Source organism: Mesocricetus auratus, unplaced genomic scaffold (genome assembly GCF_017639785.1).
Source record: "Mesocricetus auratus isolate SY011 unplaced genomic scaffold, BCM_Maur_2.0 Super-Scaffold_100014, whole genome shotgun sequence".
Taxonomy (NCBI): domain Eukaryota; kingdom Metazoa; phylum Chordata; class Mammalia; order Rodentia; family Cricetidae; genus Mesocricetus; species Mesocricetus auratus.
The window spans coordinates 9,268,248-9,286,964 of record NW_024429197.1 but is presented as its reverse complement, the minus strand read 5'-3'; the positions used below and the strand labels follow the sequence as shown (position 1 = coordinate 9,286,964).

At 42.9% G+C, this 18,717-nt stretch overlaps 1 protein-coding gene across 4 annotated transcripts in view; it reads right to left on the bottom strand.

The window, feature by feature from the left end:
• The window catches only part of Cep85 (centrosomal protein 85), a 38,388-nt gene that overhangs the window by 4,296 nt on the left and 15,375 nt on the right, over window positions 1–18,717 (bottom strand). For 2 of the 4 annotated variants that reach the window (XM_005079579.4, XM_013120251.3), the window contains exons 4-12: window positions 14,748–15,442; window positions 13,470–13,603; window positions 12,895–13,012; window positions 11,057–11,242; window positions 7,152–7,304; window positions 6,519–6,673; window positions 3,270–3,363; window positions 2,240–2,290; window positions 80–187 (exon numbers count right to left, since the gene is read on the bottom strand). In XM_005079579.4, the coding sequence (XP_005079636.1) occupies window positions 80–187; window positions 2,240–2,290; window positions 3,270–3,363; window positions 6,519–6,673; window positions 7,152–7,304; window positions 11,057–11,242; window positions 12,895–13,012; window positions 13,470–13,603; window positions 14,748–15,442 (1,694 nt within the window). Of the gene's footprint in view, window positions 1–79; window positions 188–2,239; window positions 2,291–3,269; window positions 3,364–6,518; window positions 6,674–7,151; window positions 7,305–11,056; window positions 11,243–12,894; window positions 13,013–13,469; window positions 13,604–14,747; window positions 15,443–16,081; window positions 16,175–18,717 lie in introns of those variants that run through there. The other 2 variants (XM_021232775.2, XM_040756395.1) reach the window with 2 other exon arrangements.

Sequence of the window (18,717 nt, the reverse complement as noted above, 5' to 3'; positions counted from 1 at the left end):
ATCTTGTAGGGTTAAGGATGGGGTGGGCAAATGGAGAAACGAGATTTGTGGAGGCTCTATGGAACTAGCCAGTGCTTACCTCCTTCACAGCTGTGCGCATCTGCTGCAGGGCTGACTCCCTCCGCTGTGCCTCCTCTCTCAAGGCCTGGCTTATTCCTTCTTCTTGAGTCAGTTCTTGCTTTAGGTTCTAAAGACCACACGGTGAGATGTTGTGCAGAACACACCAAGGGTAACAAGTCTGATCTGGACTTGTTTCACTTCTCACCTGGGCTACACAGTGATGGGCCACCCCACCCCACAGCTGCTTTAAGGGTTATTATGAGAAGAGCTCAGACCTGTTACTTTCCATTTTAACCAGTGGTTCTCAACATTCCTAATGCTGCTGCCCTTTAATACAGGTTCCCCCCATGTTGTGGTGACCTCTAACCATAAATTTATTTTGTTATTATTTCATAACTGTAATTTTGCGACTGTTATGAATCGTAATGTAAATATCTGTTTTCAGATAAGTCTTAGGTGACCCCTGTGAAAGGGTCATAACCCACAGGTTGAGAACCACTGATTTAAACCCTTTCACTTAATGAGCCATTAACAACCCAAACCCTGGCATTTTAAATGTTCACAAGGTGTGACTTCTTCCTGACAACAAGAAATGAAGGAGGTGAACGACACAGACACAGCTGTGAAGGCAGGCCTGTAGCCTTCAGCTTTTCCTCGGTATGTTTCAAGTTTGATGTGGAAACCCTTTTATATTCTGCATACATGTGTGCTCTACATGTGTGTGTTTGCACATGTGTAAGTAAACATGCACATGTGCACTCAGTGTGAAGGTCAGAGGTACATGTGCCTCTTGATTCCTCTCCACCTTATCTTGTGCATCTGGCTCTGACTCCTAGCACTGGAATTACAGCTGGGCTCCCACACTCACCTAGCATTTACATGGCTGCTTGAGTCTGAACTCTGATCCTGACACACAGGAAAGTGCTTTTTCTAATAATCCATATCTCCAGCCCCTGGTGTAAAACCTTTTAGAGTTCAAAAAACCTAAGTGAACCTATTTCACTCAAGATTTCTCGGAGAATGCAATTAATAAACACTCCTACTCTGGCCCAAAATAGGAACCAGGAGTCTTTCCTACTCCTCAAACCCCTGCTCCTGTCAGTCACCGACTCCTTCTAAGTGCTGCTTCTGTCTCCTTACACCTCTTTTCTGTTACCATGCCTTATGCCATGTTCCCCATCACCTTGCTAGATTTTCTGCAACAGTTTGACTAGTCACTTTCTACGATGTCAATCTTCCGGGTGAACCTGAACTGCAAACCTCACCATACCACAACATAAATTAAATGCTCTAATAAGATTTCCATCAAGACTAAGATTTAACACAAGACAGCTGGACAGATATCTCAGCAGTTAAAAGCACTTGTTGTTTTTACAGAGGACCTAGGTTTGATACCCAGCACACACATGGTGATTTACAACCATCTACAACTACAGTGCCAGGGGAGCTGATGTCCCTTTGACCTCTATGGGCACTAGGCACACACAATACAGACATATGTGTAGGAAAAAATAAAAGCTAACACCATAGGACAGACAAGACCTTCACATAACCTCTTCCACTTAGCTTTCCACTCACTACCTAAACTCAACATAGTTATGCATTGCCTAAGATGTTTTTATCAATGTGGACTGCATATAAGACAGTGAGGTCCTATAAAATACAGTCTAGTGATGAAGTGTCTTAATAGTATACTCCAATGTTCACAAAGAAGAAGTCATCTAACTGCACATTTCTCAAAATATATCACCACTGGTAAGCAGTACACAGCTGTACTTCAATAGTATCAAATGCTTTACAGGTTTATGTTTAAACCATGCTGGTTCATGCCTTACTGTTCCTCCTGTAGGATTCCAGTACCATCCCATTCAGCCCCTCTTTGCCTGGCTAATGCCGCATCATTCATGCTCAGAATTTCCAGAAATTTGTCCCTGACCTTCCCTTCTCACAGACTCTCCTGAGTTCACCCCCTAAGATGCTATAAGCCTGGCTCACAGAGAACTGTGCTGTAACGGCTATCATCTGTCTTCTCAACAAGACAGGAGGTCCAAAAAGCACTGTTTCAGTCTTCCTGTATACCAAACTACAAGCAAATCACATGGCAGAGAAGGCAGTAAAATGTTAAGCTGAATTCCATCAGTTAAGTCCTATTCACCACAGGCCAAAGCCTCCTGCTCACCTGGACTTGAGAGTGCAGCTGTTCTATCTTGAGCTGTTGCCTCTCCACGATCTGAAAGGCAAAGTTATCAAGAAAGCAAGAAGGCAACAAGCACAAGGCGGATGTGCATGAAGATCTTTGATCCAGCGCCAGCTACCACCCATTGTAAGGCCAGAGTGAGGATTGGTTAGCAAGGCCTACGGAAATCTAACCCAGACTCCTGATCTTCATTCATTATCTACTTTCACAGTCCTGGGACTCCCTGCTCTAGTCATAATAGAGTCTTACACAAGAATACGATAGTCGCCAGGTGTTGGTGGTGCACGCCTTTAATCCCAGCACTCGGGAGGCAGAGGCAGGCGGATCTCTGTGAGTTCAAGGCCATCCTGGTCTACAAAGTGAGTTCCAGGACAGCCTCCAAAGCTACAGAGAAACCCTGTCTCGAAAAACCAAAAAAAAAAAAAAAAAAAAAAAAAAAAGCGATAGTCCCCATGAGCACCTCTGAGGTGCCTAACAACTGTAGGTCAGTGGAATTAACTTTATACACACCCAGAGGTTCTTTGGAAAATGTCAAATTCAGTTTTCTGAGTCTGCCCATCCAGGGTTACAATAGGTATAGATTTAGAGCTTTCTGTGCCTCAAGAGTTCATACAGTCTCTGAACCATTTCTGATAACCTGTAACCCATCCCACCAGCAGATACTGGATGGCAATTATTTGCTGAGTAGAGAAACTGGGCCATCTCATTCACTGGCTATAACGTTTTGATGAACATTATCAGTTTTTCCAGGACCTGAACCATAATTGCAGCGCACCCGGGCTTCAGTACATCATTTTAGTTCATCTGATGAGCATGTTGCCCCTCCCTTTCGCATAAGACTGAATAACTAAAATGCAAACTTGCTATACAGGGCTGACTTCTCAGAAGAGAGAAAAAGCTCTTGGGAGCAGATCTTAGGTGGCTTAACACAAACTTCCTGATTCCTTCCCAGTATACAATCTCTTCTTTCCTGCCAGCTTACCCAGGCCAGAGCCCAGATACCCTTAATCACCTTTCGGAGGGAATCACATTCCTTCTGCTGGGATTCCATTTCCACTATGAGACCTTCTCCATTGGCATCCTCCACAGACTGTTTATCTTGCAAGCTGAAAGACAATGTTTTCTTCTAGAACTATACATTCAGAATGACTGTGGCTTTAATTCTTGCTTCTGTTGTTTACTATGTCTTTGGAGCAAAACAATTCCACCTTCCTACCCACAGCTGAGACTGATGTGATACAGTGTGTCCCTGACAGAGGATACTCAATGTATCCGGTTTCCTTTGCTAGGGGCCAAAATCTATACAATATACCATCAATTCCTTATTTGCCAAAGATAAAAGAGCTCTTTTAGCTGGGCATGGTGGCATATGCCTGAAATTCCAGTATGTACTGGAAACCAGAGACAGGAGGATTTGCTGGATTTCACAGTATAAATTAAGCTAAGATACAGAGCAAGATACAAAGCACATCTTTCTTGGTACATATTGTTTATGGGCAGAGTCAGCTTTGTCCCTGTCCCAAGTTATCTTTAATGATCACCTAGGTACAAGTCATCTTGGTGTAAGTCATCTTAGGGGAACTCACTTTAAGGAACCCTCAAAGCCTTGACTGAAGAATTTTCTAGAACAGATTGGCTGCAGGCAGTACCATCCCTAATGAGGTGTCCTTGGGTTGCACAAGAAATCAAGCTTGGCCGGGCGGTTGTGGTGCATATCTTTAACCCCAGCACTTGAGAGGCAGAGGCAGTTGGATCTCAGTGAGTTTGAGGCCAGCCTGGTCTACAAAACAAGTCCCAGGACAGCCAGGGCCACACAGAAAAACCCTGTCTTGAAAATGCAAAAACAAAAAACAAAAATCAAAAATCAAAAACAAAAAACAAAACCTGAAACTGAGCTTGGTTAGATATGGTTTAGCCATTATGAAAGCATACAGTTCCTACAGAGGACCGAATTTGTCTATAACACCTACGTTAGGCAGCTCACAACTACCTGCCATTCCAGCTCGAGGAGGATCTGATGCCTCTGGCCTCTATAGGTACTGCACTCATGGGCACATACTAACACAGACACATAAGCCTGTGACTGAGCTAGTAAGCAGCAGTCCTCTAGGTTCCTGCAGTCTCCCGATGATGAACTGTGACCTAGAAGCAAAAGATCAAATAAACCCTATCCTCCCTGACACTGCTTTTAGTTAGGGTACTTTTTTTTCCGAGACAGGTTTCTCTGTGGCTTTGGAGGCTGTCCTGGAACTCTCTCTGTAGACCTGGCTGGTCTCAAACTCATAGAGATCCACCTGCCTCTGCCTCCTGAGTGCTGAGACTAAAGGTGTGAGCCACCACTACCTGGCTAGTCAGGGTATTTTTTCACAGCAAGAGATGAAACTACAACAGTCCTCCAATCTGATTCCAACCAATACTTCCTCCGACTAGTCCCTCATATAATCACTTCTATCATGCTCCATCACTGAGAAAAACAAGACAATCACTGTGCCTGAACATAAGACGAGAAAGTCAATCTACCCTTTAGAAACATTTAGTTCAAGAGGCTGCTGAAACATAACCATCCTTTTCAGAAATTGTTATTAATGCCAGGTGTTGGTAGTACACACCTTTACTCCCAGCACTCAGGAGGCAGAGGCAGGCAGATCTCAGAAGAAAGAAGAAAGAAAAGGAAGAAGGAAGTAGTAGTAGTAGTAGTAGTAGTAGTAGTAGTAGTTGTTGTTGTTACTAACTCCAAGATGCCCTGAGACTACACCATGGCATCTTCTCTTGTTCTCAGAGACTACCTACTCTAGCAATCAGAAACAATTCCAAGGGCTGGCTGGGAGTGTTGACTGACATCTCTGATCCCAGCATTTTGGGGGAAGGGGGTGGAGGCAAGTGGATCTTTATGAACTCGAGGACAGTCAAGGTTACAAAATAAGACCTTATCTCAAACAGAAATAATGTTCAGGGTAACCTTTAGCTTACAGTCTCAAAATGTGAATAATCCAGAACCAGGATTCATTTCTGAAAGTATAGATTACCTCATTTCCTACTTTATAAACCATTTTCCTTTCTTTTGAGACGGTCTCACTATGTAGCTTTAGCTGGCTTGGAATTATATAGAATAGACTGGTCTCGAAATCTTAAAGATCTATCTGTTTCTGTGTCCTGAGTGCAAGTGCTGTGATTAAAAGTGTGCATCAGGCGGTGGTGGCGAACACCTTTAATCCCAGCACTCGGGAGGCAGAGGCAGGCGGATCTCTGTGAGTTTGAGGCTGGGCTGGACCGACAGTCTCCAAAACAATACAGAGAAACCCTGTCTCGTAAAACAAAACAAAAAAACAAAAAACAAAAAACAAAACAAAACAAAAAAAAGTGTGCATCATCATGCCTGGCTCTTGAGGCTTTTGTGCTAGGCACTGAGATGGTGTGGTAGTTTGAATGTAACTGGCCCCTATAATCTCATAGAAGTGGCACTATTAGGAGATGTAACTTTATTGGAGTGGGCATGGCCTTGTTGGAGGAAGTGTGTCACTGTGGCGGTGGGCTTCAAGACTTCCTATACTCAGGATGCTTCCCAGTGTGTCAGTCGACTTCCTGTTGTCTGCAAGATACAGGACTCTCAGCTCCAGCACCATGTCTGCCTTCATGCCACCATGCTCCCCACCATGATGAACCCCTGAAACTGTAAGTGAGCACCCCAAATAAATGTTTTTCTTTATAAGAGTTGCCATGGGATCTCTGTGATTTCTAGGTCAGCCTGGTCTACATAGCGAGTTCCAGGACAGCCTCCAAAACAATACAGAGAAACCCTGTCTCGAACCCCCCCCCCCAAAAAAAGTTGTGCCATGGTCATGTGTCTCTTCTCAGCAATAAAAACCCTACAGCTGGGAGGTGGTCGCACACCTTCATTTCCAGCACTCAGGAGGCAGAGGCAGGCAGATCTCTGCGAGTTTGAGGCCAGCCTGGCCTACAAAGCTACACAAAGAATCTTGAAAAAACAAAACAACAAACTCCTAAGATAGAAGTGTTTCCCAATCATACTCTAATAAACCCCCACTACACCACAAAGATAAATTCTCCACCCATAAGCAACTTTCCTATTATTCACAATTCAAAGAAAACAAAGCTCTAAGAGAGTGTGTGTGTGTGTGTGTGTGTGTGTGTGTGTGTGTGTGTGTGTACATTCACTCAAATTCAATATGTAAGCAAGCAGGGTAGTTACAAATACACCAAAACAAAACTCTCTCCTTCCCTTAAGTCTAGAGGGCATTACCTATGTCTAGCAGAGGAGAATTCTGCTTCTTTCTGTCTCAGGCTTTCCAGCTGAACCTCCTTCTCTCTGCAGGTTGCCTGGGTGTCTTCCACCAACATCTCCAGCTCAGCCACTCTCTCTTGCAGTTCTGTGTTCTTCAACTCGGCATCCTTAAGCTATGAGACATGATCCTGTGCTTAGCTAAGGATGATGATCCCCACATCTGCGGTCCTTAAACTGAGTATGGTGACACATGCCTTTAATCCCAGCAAGAGCCAAGTAGATCTCCCCGAGTTTAGGCCAGTCTGCTCTACATAGTGAGTTCTAGACCAGCCAGGGATTTACAATGAGACCTTGTCTCCAAGAAACAAAACAAGTGGTGTGCTGACACACATCTTTAATCCCAGCACTCAGGAGACAGAGGCAGGAATTCTCTTTGAGTTGGAGGCCAGCCTGGTCTACATAGTATGTTCCAGGACTATATAAAGAGACAGTACCTCAAAAAAAAAAAAAAAAAAAAAAAAAAGATCCAGTTATGAATCTAGTTAGAGGTGACTCCTTCAAGATACTTCTTTCAATAAGTCAGATAATGAGAACAATCCCCTGCCTGGCCACTCCCTTCTTGCTCCCTGTATAGTCAGGGATTGCTGCTACCTGCTCAGTCTGCTTCTGATGATCTTCAAGGGTGGGCAGGTCAGCTAGGTATCGCTCCAAGGTTTCAATACGCTGCTGCTTCTCCCGGTTCTGCTCTGCTTCCTTCTGACATTTCTTTTTCAAATTATTGATATGTTTATCACGACCTTTGACCTAGTGAAAGAAATGTCAAAAGTCTGTTTCCATTTACTGCTGCTCTAAGGCTATGGATTTTTCAAGTGACTGCTGTTTTCTGCCCTTGGAGGTATGAGTTTTCTTTCCCACAATGAAGACAGGAAGCTACGTAACCTTTGACATTTGGACTGGAACATAAACTACAGAGGTAACATTCCTGAACTTTTCAGTTAAAGGTAGGGATAAAGAACATCTAAGGTAGTTTCAAAAAACCGGTATCCATTCCATCATTGAGGCACAGATCTACCTTAACATGGTTCCTAAAGTAAATTGTTTGAAGAAATGGCCAGAAATCCTCAGGTGGAGAACCCTGAAGCTGTAGTAATTATGTGCTTTTATTCCAAGGAGACATAAAGAACAAAGGGCTGATAGACAGCACAAGTGAACTTAGTATCTTTCTTTGAGAAAGGGCCATTTACAGAAATCTTGAATCCCAGTGACCTGGACAGACAGCTGAGGAAGCAAAATCCCTTAAATAAAATGTTATTTATTGTGGGCCGTTGTGACGCAGGATCTCTGTGAGTTCGGGGCTAGCATGGTCTACAAAGAGTTTCAAATCAGCCAGGGCTGCTACACAGAGAAATCCTGCCTTGAAAAACAAACAAACAAACAGACAGACAGATACCACTTTATAAAAAAAAAAAAAAAAACTAACCTGAAACTGGTTTCTGGGTTAGAGGGATGAGTCAGCAGTTAGAACACTGGCTGGTTCTATTCCCAGTACTCACATGGATGGCGCACAACCCTGTAACTCCAGTTCCAGGGGATCTGACACCATCTCCTGCCCCCAAGGGTACTGCATGAATGTGGTGAATTGACATACATGCAGGCAAAACACAGGTACACATTAAAAACAAACAAAACGGGATGGAGAGATAGCTCAGTAGTTAAGAGCACTGGCTGCTCTTCCACAGAACTCTGGTGCAAGTTCTAGCACTCACATGGCAGCTAACAACTGTTTATACAGCTCCAAGATCTGACACCCTCACACAGACAGACAGACAGGCAAAACACCAATGCACATAAAAAACAAACACAACTGTAGCACTGCTATAACATAATCTTTTGTCTGATAAGGTAAACTCTTTGAAATGAATGGTTATTTCCATGGATTACATCCATTTGGCTAAATTATCATAACCCTAAAGCATAGTACAATGCTTGCTCTAGAAGGAACTCTATAATAAAGTGTTGTTGAAAGGAGATGTTGTCTTTGGCTTACAAATAAGGAAGCTCTGGGTGGAACAAATGAAAAGCAGAAAAGTGAGGCAGAGAGTTTTGTCAGTGCAGAGACAGACCCCTACTCTTCCATCCAAAGACATGACAATCTTTGAAAATTAGTTAAAAGCTATACCCCAGGTCTAAAATGCAACTGTCAAGCTCTGAACCTGTAATTCTCACATTTTAATTTGTATCAAGATCACCTGGCAAGTTTACTGAAAAATGATAAAGTGACCACATGTAAAACATAAAGTATGAACTTTTGAAAAAAAAAAAAAAAACTAGGACAAGCTGGATGTGGTGGCACATTCTTCTAACTCCAACACTGGAGTCAACTCCAGTTCTAGAATATCCAACACTTTCTTAGGGCATCTGCAGGAAACTGCACATATGTGGCATATACTTAACACAAATAAAAATACAATCTTTAAAATAAAATGTATGTGATATTTTAACATGTTTTCTAAAGATCAAAGTATGCAGAGAGAAAGATAAATTACTCATGGCAGAGGATTTAATCTTCTTGGAAGTTACAGACCACTCCCATGAGCCTCTGTATTATAAGCACATAGTACCTCTGACCTTCCTCCCAGGCACCTCTGGAGGCAGGTCTCAATTACAGACTTGAAAATTCAGGAAATGCATTGTTAATCCCAATGCAAGTTAATCACCCTCATGTGGGCTTTCCCAACAAGAACCTTGAACTATAAACCTGAGGGGTCAAATGAGAGGCTTGAAGACCCATGAACATCAATCCTTGGCAAGAGAGAGGGAGCAGTATGGGCTGAAAACAAGTAAAAGTATATGTACAACTCCAGGACTCTCTGTCTGTTTCTCTCTTTTTTATTTTTGGTGGTAGAGTCTCACTATGTAGCCTTAGTTAGCCTAGAACTGACCAGGCTGCTCACAAACGCACAGAAATATGTCTGCCTTTGCCTCCTGAGTGTTGGGAGTAAAATCATGCACCACTGTGCCCGACACTCCTCTCCTTTAGAATTATTTTATTATTGTGTATATGTATGGTATGTATGTGTGGGTATCTGTGGCACACATGTAGAGGTCAAAGAATAACTTTCAGGAGTTGGCTCTCTCCTTCCCTGTGGGAACTAGGGACTGAACTCATGTCATCAGACTTTGCAGAAAGCCTTTTGCCCACTGAGCTATCTATCTCACTGCACACCACAATTTAACAAATCACATCGTTAGTATTGTTGATTGATAGGAGATAAGCCTTTTGCCACATCTGTGAGGGATTTATCTAGATTAGGTTACCTGAGGTGGGAAGACAAACCCTAAATTCCAGTGGCATCACACATGGGGTAGAATCTTGGACTAAATACAAAGGCAATAGAGAGTCTACTAGCCTGGGGGTGCACGTCTTTAATCCCACCGCTTGGGAGGCAGAGGCAGGTGGATCTCTGTGAGTTTGAGGCCAGCCTGGTCTATAGAGTGAGTTCCAGGACAGCCAGGGCTGTTACACAGAGAAAACCTGTCTCAAAATACAAAACAAACAAAAACAACCCCTGCCCCCCAAAAGAAAGCTTAGTGTGGTAGAAGCAGGTGAACTTCTATGAAATCAAATCAAGGCCAGTCTGGAAAACACAGTGAGATCAAAATCTTAAACAAAACAAAACAAAACAAAACCCTGATGAAATAGCTTAATGAGTAAAGGCATTAGCCACCAAGTTTGATAAAACCTGAGTTCAATTCCCAGGACCCACATAGTGGAAGAAGAAAACCAATTCCTATAGGTTGTCGTCTATGTACTTGCCCCATAATAAAGACATGAGATTTTTTTTTTTTTTCCAAGACAGGGTTTTCTCTGTGGCTTTGAAGGCTGTCTTGGAACTAACTCTTGTAGACCAGGCTGGTCTGAAACTCACAGAGATCTGCCTGCCTCTGTCTCCCAAGTGCTGGGATTAAAGGCGTGTGCCACCACCGTCCAGCAAGACATGAGATTTTTAAAAAAGCACTGTTGTAACTGGTTTTGACATAAGTAGCCTAGAGCTAAATTAGTTCCCCAAGAACATTTTTAGAGAAAGCTGTGAACTGGAGTACCAACAGAATTCTCAAATTTTAAACAATGGTGACCAATATACTAAGGAATCCTAAGAGCACTGACACACTCACAATCTAGTTGCAAGCATGAAATCTTTCTCTACTTTTCAGTAGGATGAAGAAAAAGCAGACTGAATGGAATTAGGGTTACCACAGGCATTTAAACCTTGCAGTGTGCTACCTGATACAACTGCCCAGGTGGTTTCCCTCAAGAAAGCTGGCAGCACAACAGAACTTGTGCTAGCAAGGGACTGTTCACCTCTCCCCAACTCAAGGAGTCTTGTAGAAACGAAGCAGAAAAGTAGTTCCGTCTCTAGACTGGCACTGAGTGAGAAGTCCATGGAGCTCCACCATGGCTTCTCTTGGTTTGGGGAACAGACAGAGACTACTTGGCAAAGAGGAATGACTACTAAACTCGATCATGGTTTAGAGCCATCAGCTTCTCAGCTCACCCTTTCTTCCTGCTTCTTCCCCTCCTCCGAATGCTTCTGTAGTGTCACTTTGAGAGACTCCCTGATGAGCTGGATTTCAACTTCTGAAGCAGAGAGTTTCTTTTCAAGCTCCATCTTTTCTTTGCTCAGGGCTTCTGTCTTTTGTGCAAACTGTGCCCGTAAGAAAGTGTTCTCTCGTTGTAACTCCTGCCAAAAACATTAATATGTAACTGGTTCCCTGTAATTACACATATCCCATTACATTCTATGTCAAGTTATTATCCTTCTCCAATGATTTCTTCAGGTACTGCTTCTCTAGAACGCAGAGAGTCAGTATCACTTGTTATTGGAATTTGTTAAGTTTTGGAATCTTACTCATTGGTCCACTGAATCAGAAATTCTAGGGACAGCCCTCCAAGTGACTCTGATGTGCACTTAAGTTTGAGAACCAGTTTTAACAGCAATACCTAGGGATGGAGATTTGGCTCAGTGGTTAGAGCACTGGTTGGGTTCAGTTCCCACCACCCAAATGGCAGCTAACATCGATCCATAGTTCTAGTTCCATGAGATCTGAAGCCCACTTCTGATCTTCATGGACACAAGGCACACACACAGTACAGACATACACACAGTATATAGACATATAGACAGGCAAAATACCCAAACACATAAAAAAGAAATCAAATAAAATCAAAACAAAAAACTACAGCAATACGCAAGGATGTATACCACAGAGGAAGGACCACAGACAAACCATCACAAGACTCAGGCTTGAGGCCTGGCTCCCTCTACTCATACTTGTTTTCATCAGTAAATTAGAGAATATTCTGATGCTTCAGATGGAACAGGCCTTAATACAGTATCTAATATTCCTCACTCAAAAGCACAAACTTCACAAGCTCAGTTGACAAAGCAGAGCCCTTCTCAACCCTACTGAATGAGAATATGGTTTTAAGTTGTTCCTAGAGAACAGCTCTAAATCTCCCATGGCCTCTGCCACTCTTTATTTGGCCAATGCTAGCAGATCAAGACTCTAAGAATGTCTGATGATGGTGGTACAATCCTTTAATGCCAGCACATGGGGGGGGGCAGACGCAGGTGGTCTATAGGGTGAGTTCCAGGACAGCCAGGGATACAACAGAGAAATCCTGCCCTAAAAACAAAAAACAAACAAACCCCAAATCAAACAAACAAAAAGATTGCTTAAGAATATGGCTATAGAGATGGCTCAACAGTTAAGAGCACTGGATGCTCTTCCAGAGGACCTAGGTATGATTCTAGAATCCACATAACAGTTTAACTCTAAATCCAGGGAGTATATATGCTCCCCTTTTGGCCACAGACACCAGGCATTCAAGTAACACACAAATATACATGCAGTCAAAAACACCTATATACAAGGGCTGGAAAGAAGGCTCATCAATTTAGATTACTTGTTGCTCTCGTACATCCTATTCTGACTTCCTTAGGCACCAGGCATAGATGCTGTGCACATATATACACACAGGCAACACATTCATACACATACATTAATCTTTCTTTAACTCCAACCATACACACACGTATAAAACACAAAGACTTCCAAGAATATTATTCAATGCTAGGACCTTATAGTCGATAATGCTTTGCCTTCCTTTCCTCCTAAGTATCTTCTGATACCAAGACATCTGGACTCTCACCTGGTTTCCCCCTGAAGCCTTTTCTAACCTCACAAGAGTCCAGCAAAGTTTAAGATGTTGACTCTTAGTGCAGGGCACCTTTGTCATTTGCTTCCTTCTGTATTTCCTGGATATCTAAGCACAGAGAAAATACTAAATTATAGTAAGAAGAGTGCTGCCCTGGGGGGGGTATTAATTTACCTGTAGCCTCAATAAGCAGACATCCCCAAAAGGGGCAGGTCGGCCCAAAAGGGCACTGTGCACTTGTAGTTCACTCTCTCGCACTTTCTGCTCCAACTGAGAGATATGTTTCCTCTGCCTGCAAAAGCCAATGGTCAGATTTGAGATACAGACATTAAACTACTTTACAATATGAGTCCTTTCCTTAGACTGAAGGAAACAGATGGACCTTGACTCTAGATATCATTTTAGAAGGCAGTGTGTGCTACACCACTATACCACAAATGTATGCTATACATTATATTTTGCTGAAAGGATAGGATCAAATGAGAAAAAGATTAAGGGGAAAAATGAGGAAAGATTTTCAGTGAACCAGTCACCCCCTGTAAGCCCTCCTTGAGACCCTGCAGAGAGACTGGCTTATCACATTAGTAAGAGGTCAGAGCAAGCTGCACAGCAGCCAGGCAACACATGGACCTAAACAAGGAGGTAAAGTTGAGGGACAGGCATAACCTGCCCTTGGGAAGACATTATTAGGTGCCTCCTGGGTAGAACCAACAGCAGAGCCTGGTCTTACAGCACCCCTGACAGCTTACTTGTCAATGAGAAGCTCCTTTTCCTTCAGAAGATGTTCATTACTGTTCAAGATGCTGAGCCACTGTGCTGGCTCTAAGGTGGGCAGTAAAGGAGCAAAAGCAGCAGGATGGTGACAGACGGCTCCATTTTGAAGCTGGAAGGCAAACAGATCAGACAGGCTTGAGCTTGACCACAGGTACCTGGGAACAACTGACTGAGCAATACCCAGTTATGATTAGAAGTCAAGGTCTAGTCTGGCTCAGGCTGATAAAAGTCAATGTTTTTAAAATAATTTTAGCTCAGATGCATGACTGGAAAGAACTTTCCAGAGGGATGTCTGCCAACTAAATACTCTTCTCAGAAAGTTTCTATGGTCAGCTATTAAATCAGGAGCTTACAGACCACACAGCGAGAACGTAAGGTGCTTCCTTCCTTTTCACTCTTCAACAGCACAATGTGGGGTGGGGCTTAACAAAAAGAACCAAGCAAACAAGCAACCAAGAGTTCAAAGACATTCCCCATCCCCGATACTATTTTTTTGAGGCAGAGTCTAGCTAACACGTACTCCTAGTTGGCTTGGAACTCACTATGTAGATCAAGATGGCCTCTAACTCATGATAGCTCTTCCTGCCTCTGCCTCCTGAGACAGGCACTTGACATCACATCCAGCTCCAAATGGTGACTGTGAGTGTGTGTGAAAAAGAGAACATATGTGGATGCCATGGAGTCTGGGGATGGAATTCATGTTCCAGGCTTGTACACCAGTGTCTTTATATGCTAACCAATCTCACTGGCCCCTTAAAGACGATCTTTAGAGCTGGGCATAGTGGCCTTTAATCCCAGCACTAGCGAGGCAGAGGCAGGTAGATTTGTGTGAGTTAAAGACCTGACCAGTCTACACAGACAGAGGCTGGTAGATCCCTGTGAGTTGAAGACTAGCCTGGGCTACAAGAGCTAGTTCCAGGATAGGCTCCAAAGCTACACAGGGAAACCCTGTCTCAAAAACAAAAAACAAAAAAAAAAAAAACAAGCCGGGCGTTGGTGGCACACACCTTTAATCCTAGCACTCGGAGGCAGAGGCAGAGAGAGGTAGATCTCTGTGAGTTCGAGACCAAGCCTGGCCTTTAAGAGCTAGTTCCAGGACAGGCTCCAAAACAATACAGAGAAACCCTGTCTCAAAAAACCAAAAAAAAAAAAAAAAACCCCAACCAAACAAAAACCCCTAAAACTTGTAAGACAAAGGTTATGAAGTTTAAGGAGGAACACAGCATACAAAAATGCAAGAAATGGTTCTCTACCTGCATTTGCTCCATCTGTAAACGAATCAGTTCCAACTGCTGTCGACAAGTACTGAGTTCACAAGACTGCTCTCCAGGATGCCAAGGGTCAGGACTTGGCTGCCACACCTGAGAGGACAGTGACTTGGAAAGCCCAGGAGCAGGCTGGAGTCCCAAAGGAAGCACCCCACTGTTGCTAGCATGTGGTCCATTCCGTTCAAATACTGCACCACTGCCTGGTGCCTTCTTGGATTCTGGCAATACTTTGTATACATCCTTATTTGCATCAGATCTTGCGTTGGGAAAGTGGACTCGGTAATGTGGATCTGAATATAATGTCTCTACCATGGATGGCTGGTTAAGGGTAGACTCCATACTAGGAATATCAAACTTCCTCATCTCTCCCTCTCTCTCATGGCCGACTGCTGGAAACCAGGACTGCTGAATCCCATTTTCTCCAGGAGCACTAGGGAGATACATGAAATCTCTTGATAGGCCTGGGGAACGTTTCACTGCACCGAAGTCTCCATTCCTTGTCATCCCCACACCTTCAGCCAACCCTGACAAGGGGAGCTTAGAGGAAGAAGTCCCAGAAGGTGTAGAATTTGGTTTGGCAGGAGAGGCCCCCAAAGTAGAAGGCATCACATGGGCTGTTGGAATGGTTATGTGGCTTTTGATTGGCTGAAAAGAAGGGCTGCCACTTGAGCTGCAAAAATCTGTGGAGAGAAGAGTCTTCCATGAGTCAAGTACCAAGTTTTCTTGTTTGGTTGCTATGCCAGATGTTCTCTACTTGTTTTCAGACCAAGCAGAGAGTCCTATCAGAAGAAGCAGGTAGGAGCTGGAGAGAGGTGGCTTATGCCTGTAGTCCTAGTACTCAGGAGGTTGAAGCAAAAGGACTGTCCTGAGTTTGAGGCCAGTATAGGCTACACTGACAGTTCTGGGCCAGCCATGGCTAGAATACCACCCTTAACCCCTAAAAAAGGAAGAAAGGAAATCAAGCAAGACCATAACAGCTTGAGAAATGTGTAGTCCACTATCTCAAATGCTATTATTTATAAGATATACCAACAATAAAACACAACAATGGCTTCACTTTTACTTATGTTCATTGTCCAATAAAGTCTTGGTGGCCATCAAGCAAAGCTGAAAACTAAAAGTACAACAAAAAACAACAACAACAACAAAAACCACTTACTTTAGGGGAAATGCATTAGGCCTGAAGCTTCTGGAAGCCGGATAAATCTAAACTATTATCTAATTTAATCTAATAAAAATAAAATTCCTTCCAGGGAATGTCAAAGCCCCCTAGCCTCCAAAAGGCTCCTCACATAAAGTGACCAATGAGTCCAAACTACCTGAAGGCAGGAGAGAGACGGTGCTGCTGGGGATCCAGGGCAGGAGCATAGCATCTGAGTCAGGACTGTTCTCTTCCCACACTCCAGAGCTGACAGCCTGGACATTCGAGGTTATTCTTAGTAACTCTCAGGTTTCACCCTAGCACACTGAGCACGCTCAAGTGGGTAAATACAGAAATCTTCTATTTCGTATTTTGTTTTCCACTTGCCCACTTGTCTCTAATAGTATGTGATTTTAAACTTTTTTTCAGACTAGATTTATGTTTATTTGAGGCCCACCTGAGCTATATAGCTAGCTGAAACCCAGCCTGAGTTTATAATGAGACTCTGTCTCAAAACAAAACATCTCCAAAACCAACAAGTAACAAAAACAAACACATCCAATCCAAGTTATCCCTTATGATTTATGTGAAGTATTTAACTTTGTATAGTCAGGGTTTCCCTGGAGGTATATAAAAGATACTAAAAACAAAACAAAACAACAAAACTAAGCCTAGGATGTACACACCTATAATCCCAGCATACCTGGGAGGCTGAGGAAGGACAACTACAAATTCAAGACCAGTTTTAGCTACATATAAAGTTCAGACAGGCTGGGCTACAGAGTCAAACTCTCTGTCAAAACCAAAAAAACACATAGAATTCCTCCTAAAACCTGAATCATCTCTGGTAATATGCACTAGCCCCTCAGGATCAAAAAAAAAAAAAAGGAAATTTCTCAGTTAAAGGAGACTGCCTTAAGTTTAAGACCAGTAGGTAATCTGTTTGACATCCTAGGTATCAGTCTGAGGGTGGAAACACACCCTACAGCTCTCCTCAGAGCCCCAGCCCAGTCCTGTTTCTATAGCATAGTAATGGAGGAGGACATGGAGACTGGAAGGGCTGCTAAAACAACCAACTCAGACCCATTCTTCCCAGAAACCCTCTTTTCATGGAATGGAAAGTCAACTATTGCTAAAATCAATCAGTTCTGACCACATTCCACACCGGTTATCAAAGATGCTAGTTTGAATCAGCCCAGCAACTACAGGTTGAGTAATTCTGTTCTAAAGCAACCGGGACCAAAATGGTGTAAATGTTGAAATGCAACAGGGATACAAATGTTACTTTGGGATAGTTACATAGATTTGACTGGCTGGGTATACATAATACAAAATTCTGAAATCTAAAAAGTCTAAATACAAAGTCAAGTAGGACTAGGATAGGGTGGGGAGTGCCTGTAATTCCATCAATTGTCCTCCTATCTTTGGCTACATCGTGATTTCAAGGTCAGCCTGGGCTACATGAGACAGTCTCAAAAATCTAAAAAAGGCTGAGTGGTGGTGGCACAAGCCTTTAATCTCAGCACTGGATTGACAGAGGCAGACGGATCTCTGTGAGTTTGAGGCCAGTCTGGACTACAGAGTGATTTCCAGGGCAGCCAGAGCTATTACACAGAGAAACCCTGTCTTGAAAAACAAACAAACAAAAAAACCCTGGGTTCAGGTAGACTGCAAGTGTTTGTCTAGCACGCAGAGGCCTGGATTCAATCTCTAACATTGCTTAAACTAGGGATTGTAGTTTATGCCAATTTTCAGAAAGTGGAGGTAATCCCAGCAGGTACACAGCAAGGTGGAGGACAGCCTGAAATACATGAGACTGTCTCAACAAACTGATCAAACCTTTACTGCCAAACTAACAACTTAAGTTCCCTGGGATTCATATGATAGAGAGAACTGACTGCCACAAGCAGACCTCTGACAGCCACACTGAAGCATGGCATGTGATCACAGGCATAATAGACACATACACAAAAGAAGAAATGTTAAAAACCATATGTAGCATGAATCTTCTGTTTTGCTGTTTTTTTTATTATTAACTTTGCTTAATGGTTTTAAGGTTCATCTAATTCAAACCACATGAGTACTTCATTTGTTTTATTCTAGGGTTTTATATGAATATACAACATTTTAAAAATATTTTTAATTGCATTTGCATTGGTGTTTTGCCTGCATATGTCTGTATGAGGGCATCTGATACCCTGGAACTAGAGTTACAGACAGTTGTAAACTGCCATGTGCATGCTGGGAACTGAACCTGGGATCTCTGGCAAAGCAGTCAGTGCTCTTAACCATTGAGCCATCTCTTCAGCCACCATAGCTTTTTTTTTTTTGGTTTTTCGAGACAGGGTTTCTCTGTATTGTTTTGGAGGCTATCGGTCCAGCCCGGCCACGAACTCACAGAGATTCGCCTGCCTCTGTCTCCCGAGTGTTGGGATTAAAGGCGTGCACCACCACCGCCCGGCTACCATAGCATTTTTTTTTTAGCCATCCATTCATGGGTTGTGAATGTGTTTCCACTTTTTGCCTATTATGAATAAGGCTACTATGAACATTCATGTATATACATACATATATATATATATATATATACACACATGCGTGTATATGTTTTCATTTCTCTTGTTCATAAACCTAAAAGTATAATTAGTTTAAAAGTTATCTTCAGGAGGCTATATCTCAGGTGGTAGACCCTTGTCTAGCATGCATGAAGGATTTGAGCCCTAATACCATAAAAATCAGGCACAGGGCAGTTTGGAGGAAAATCAGAAGTTCAAGGTCATTCTTAGCTATATAGGGAGTTTGGGGCTAAGCTGG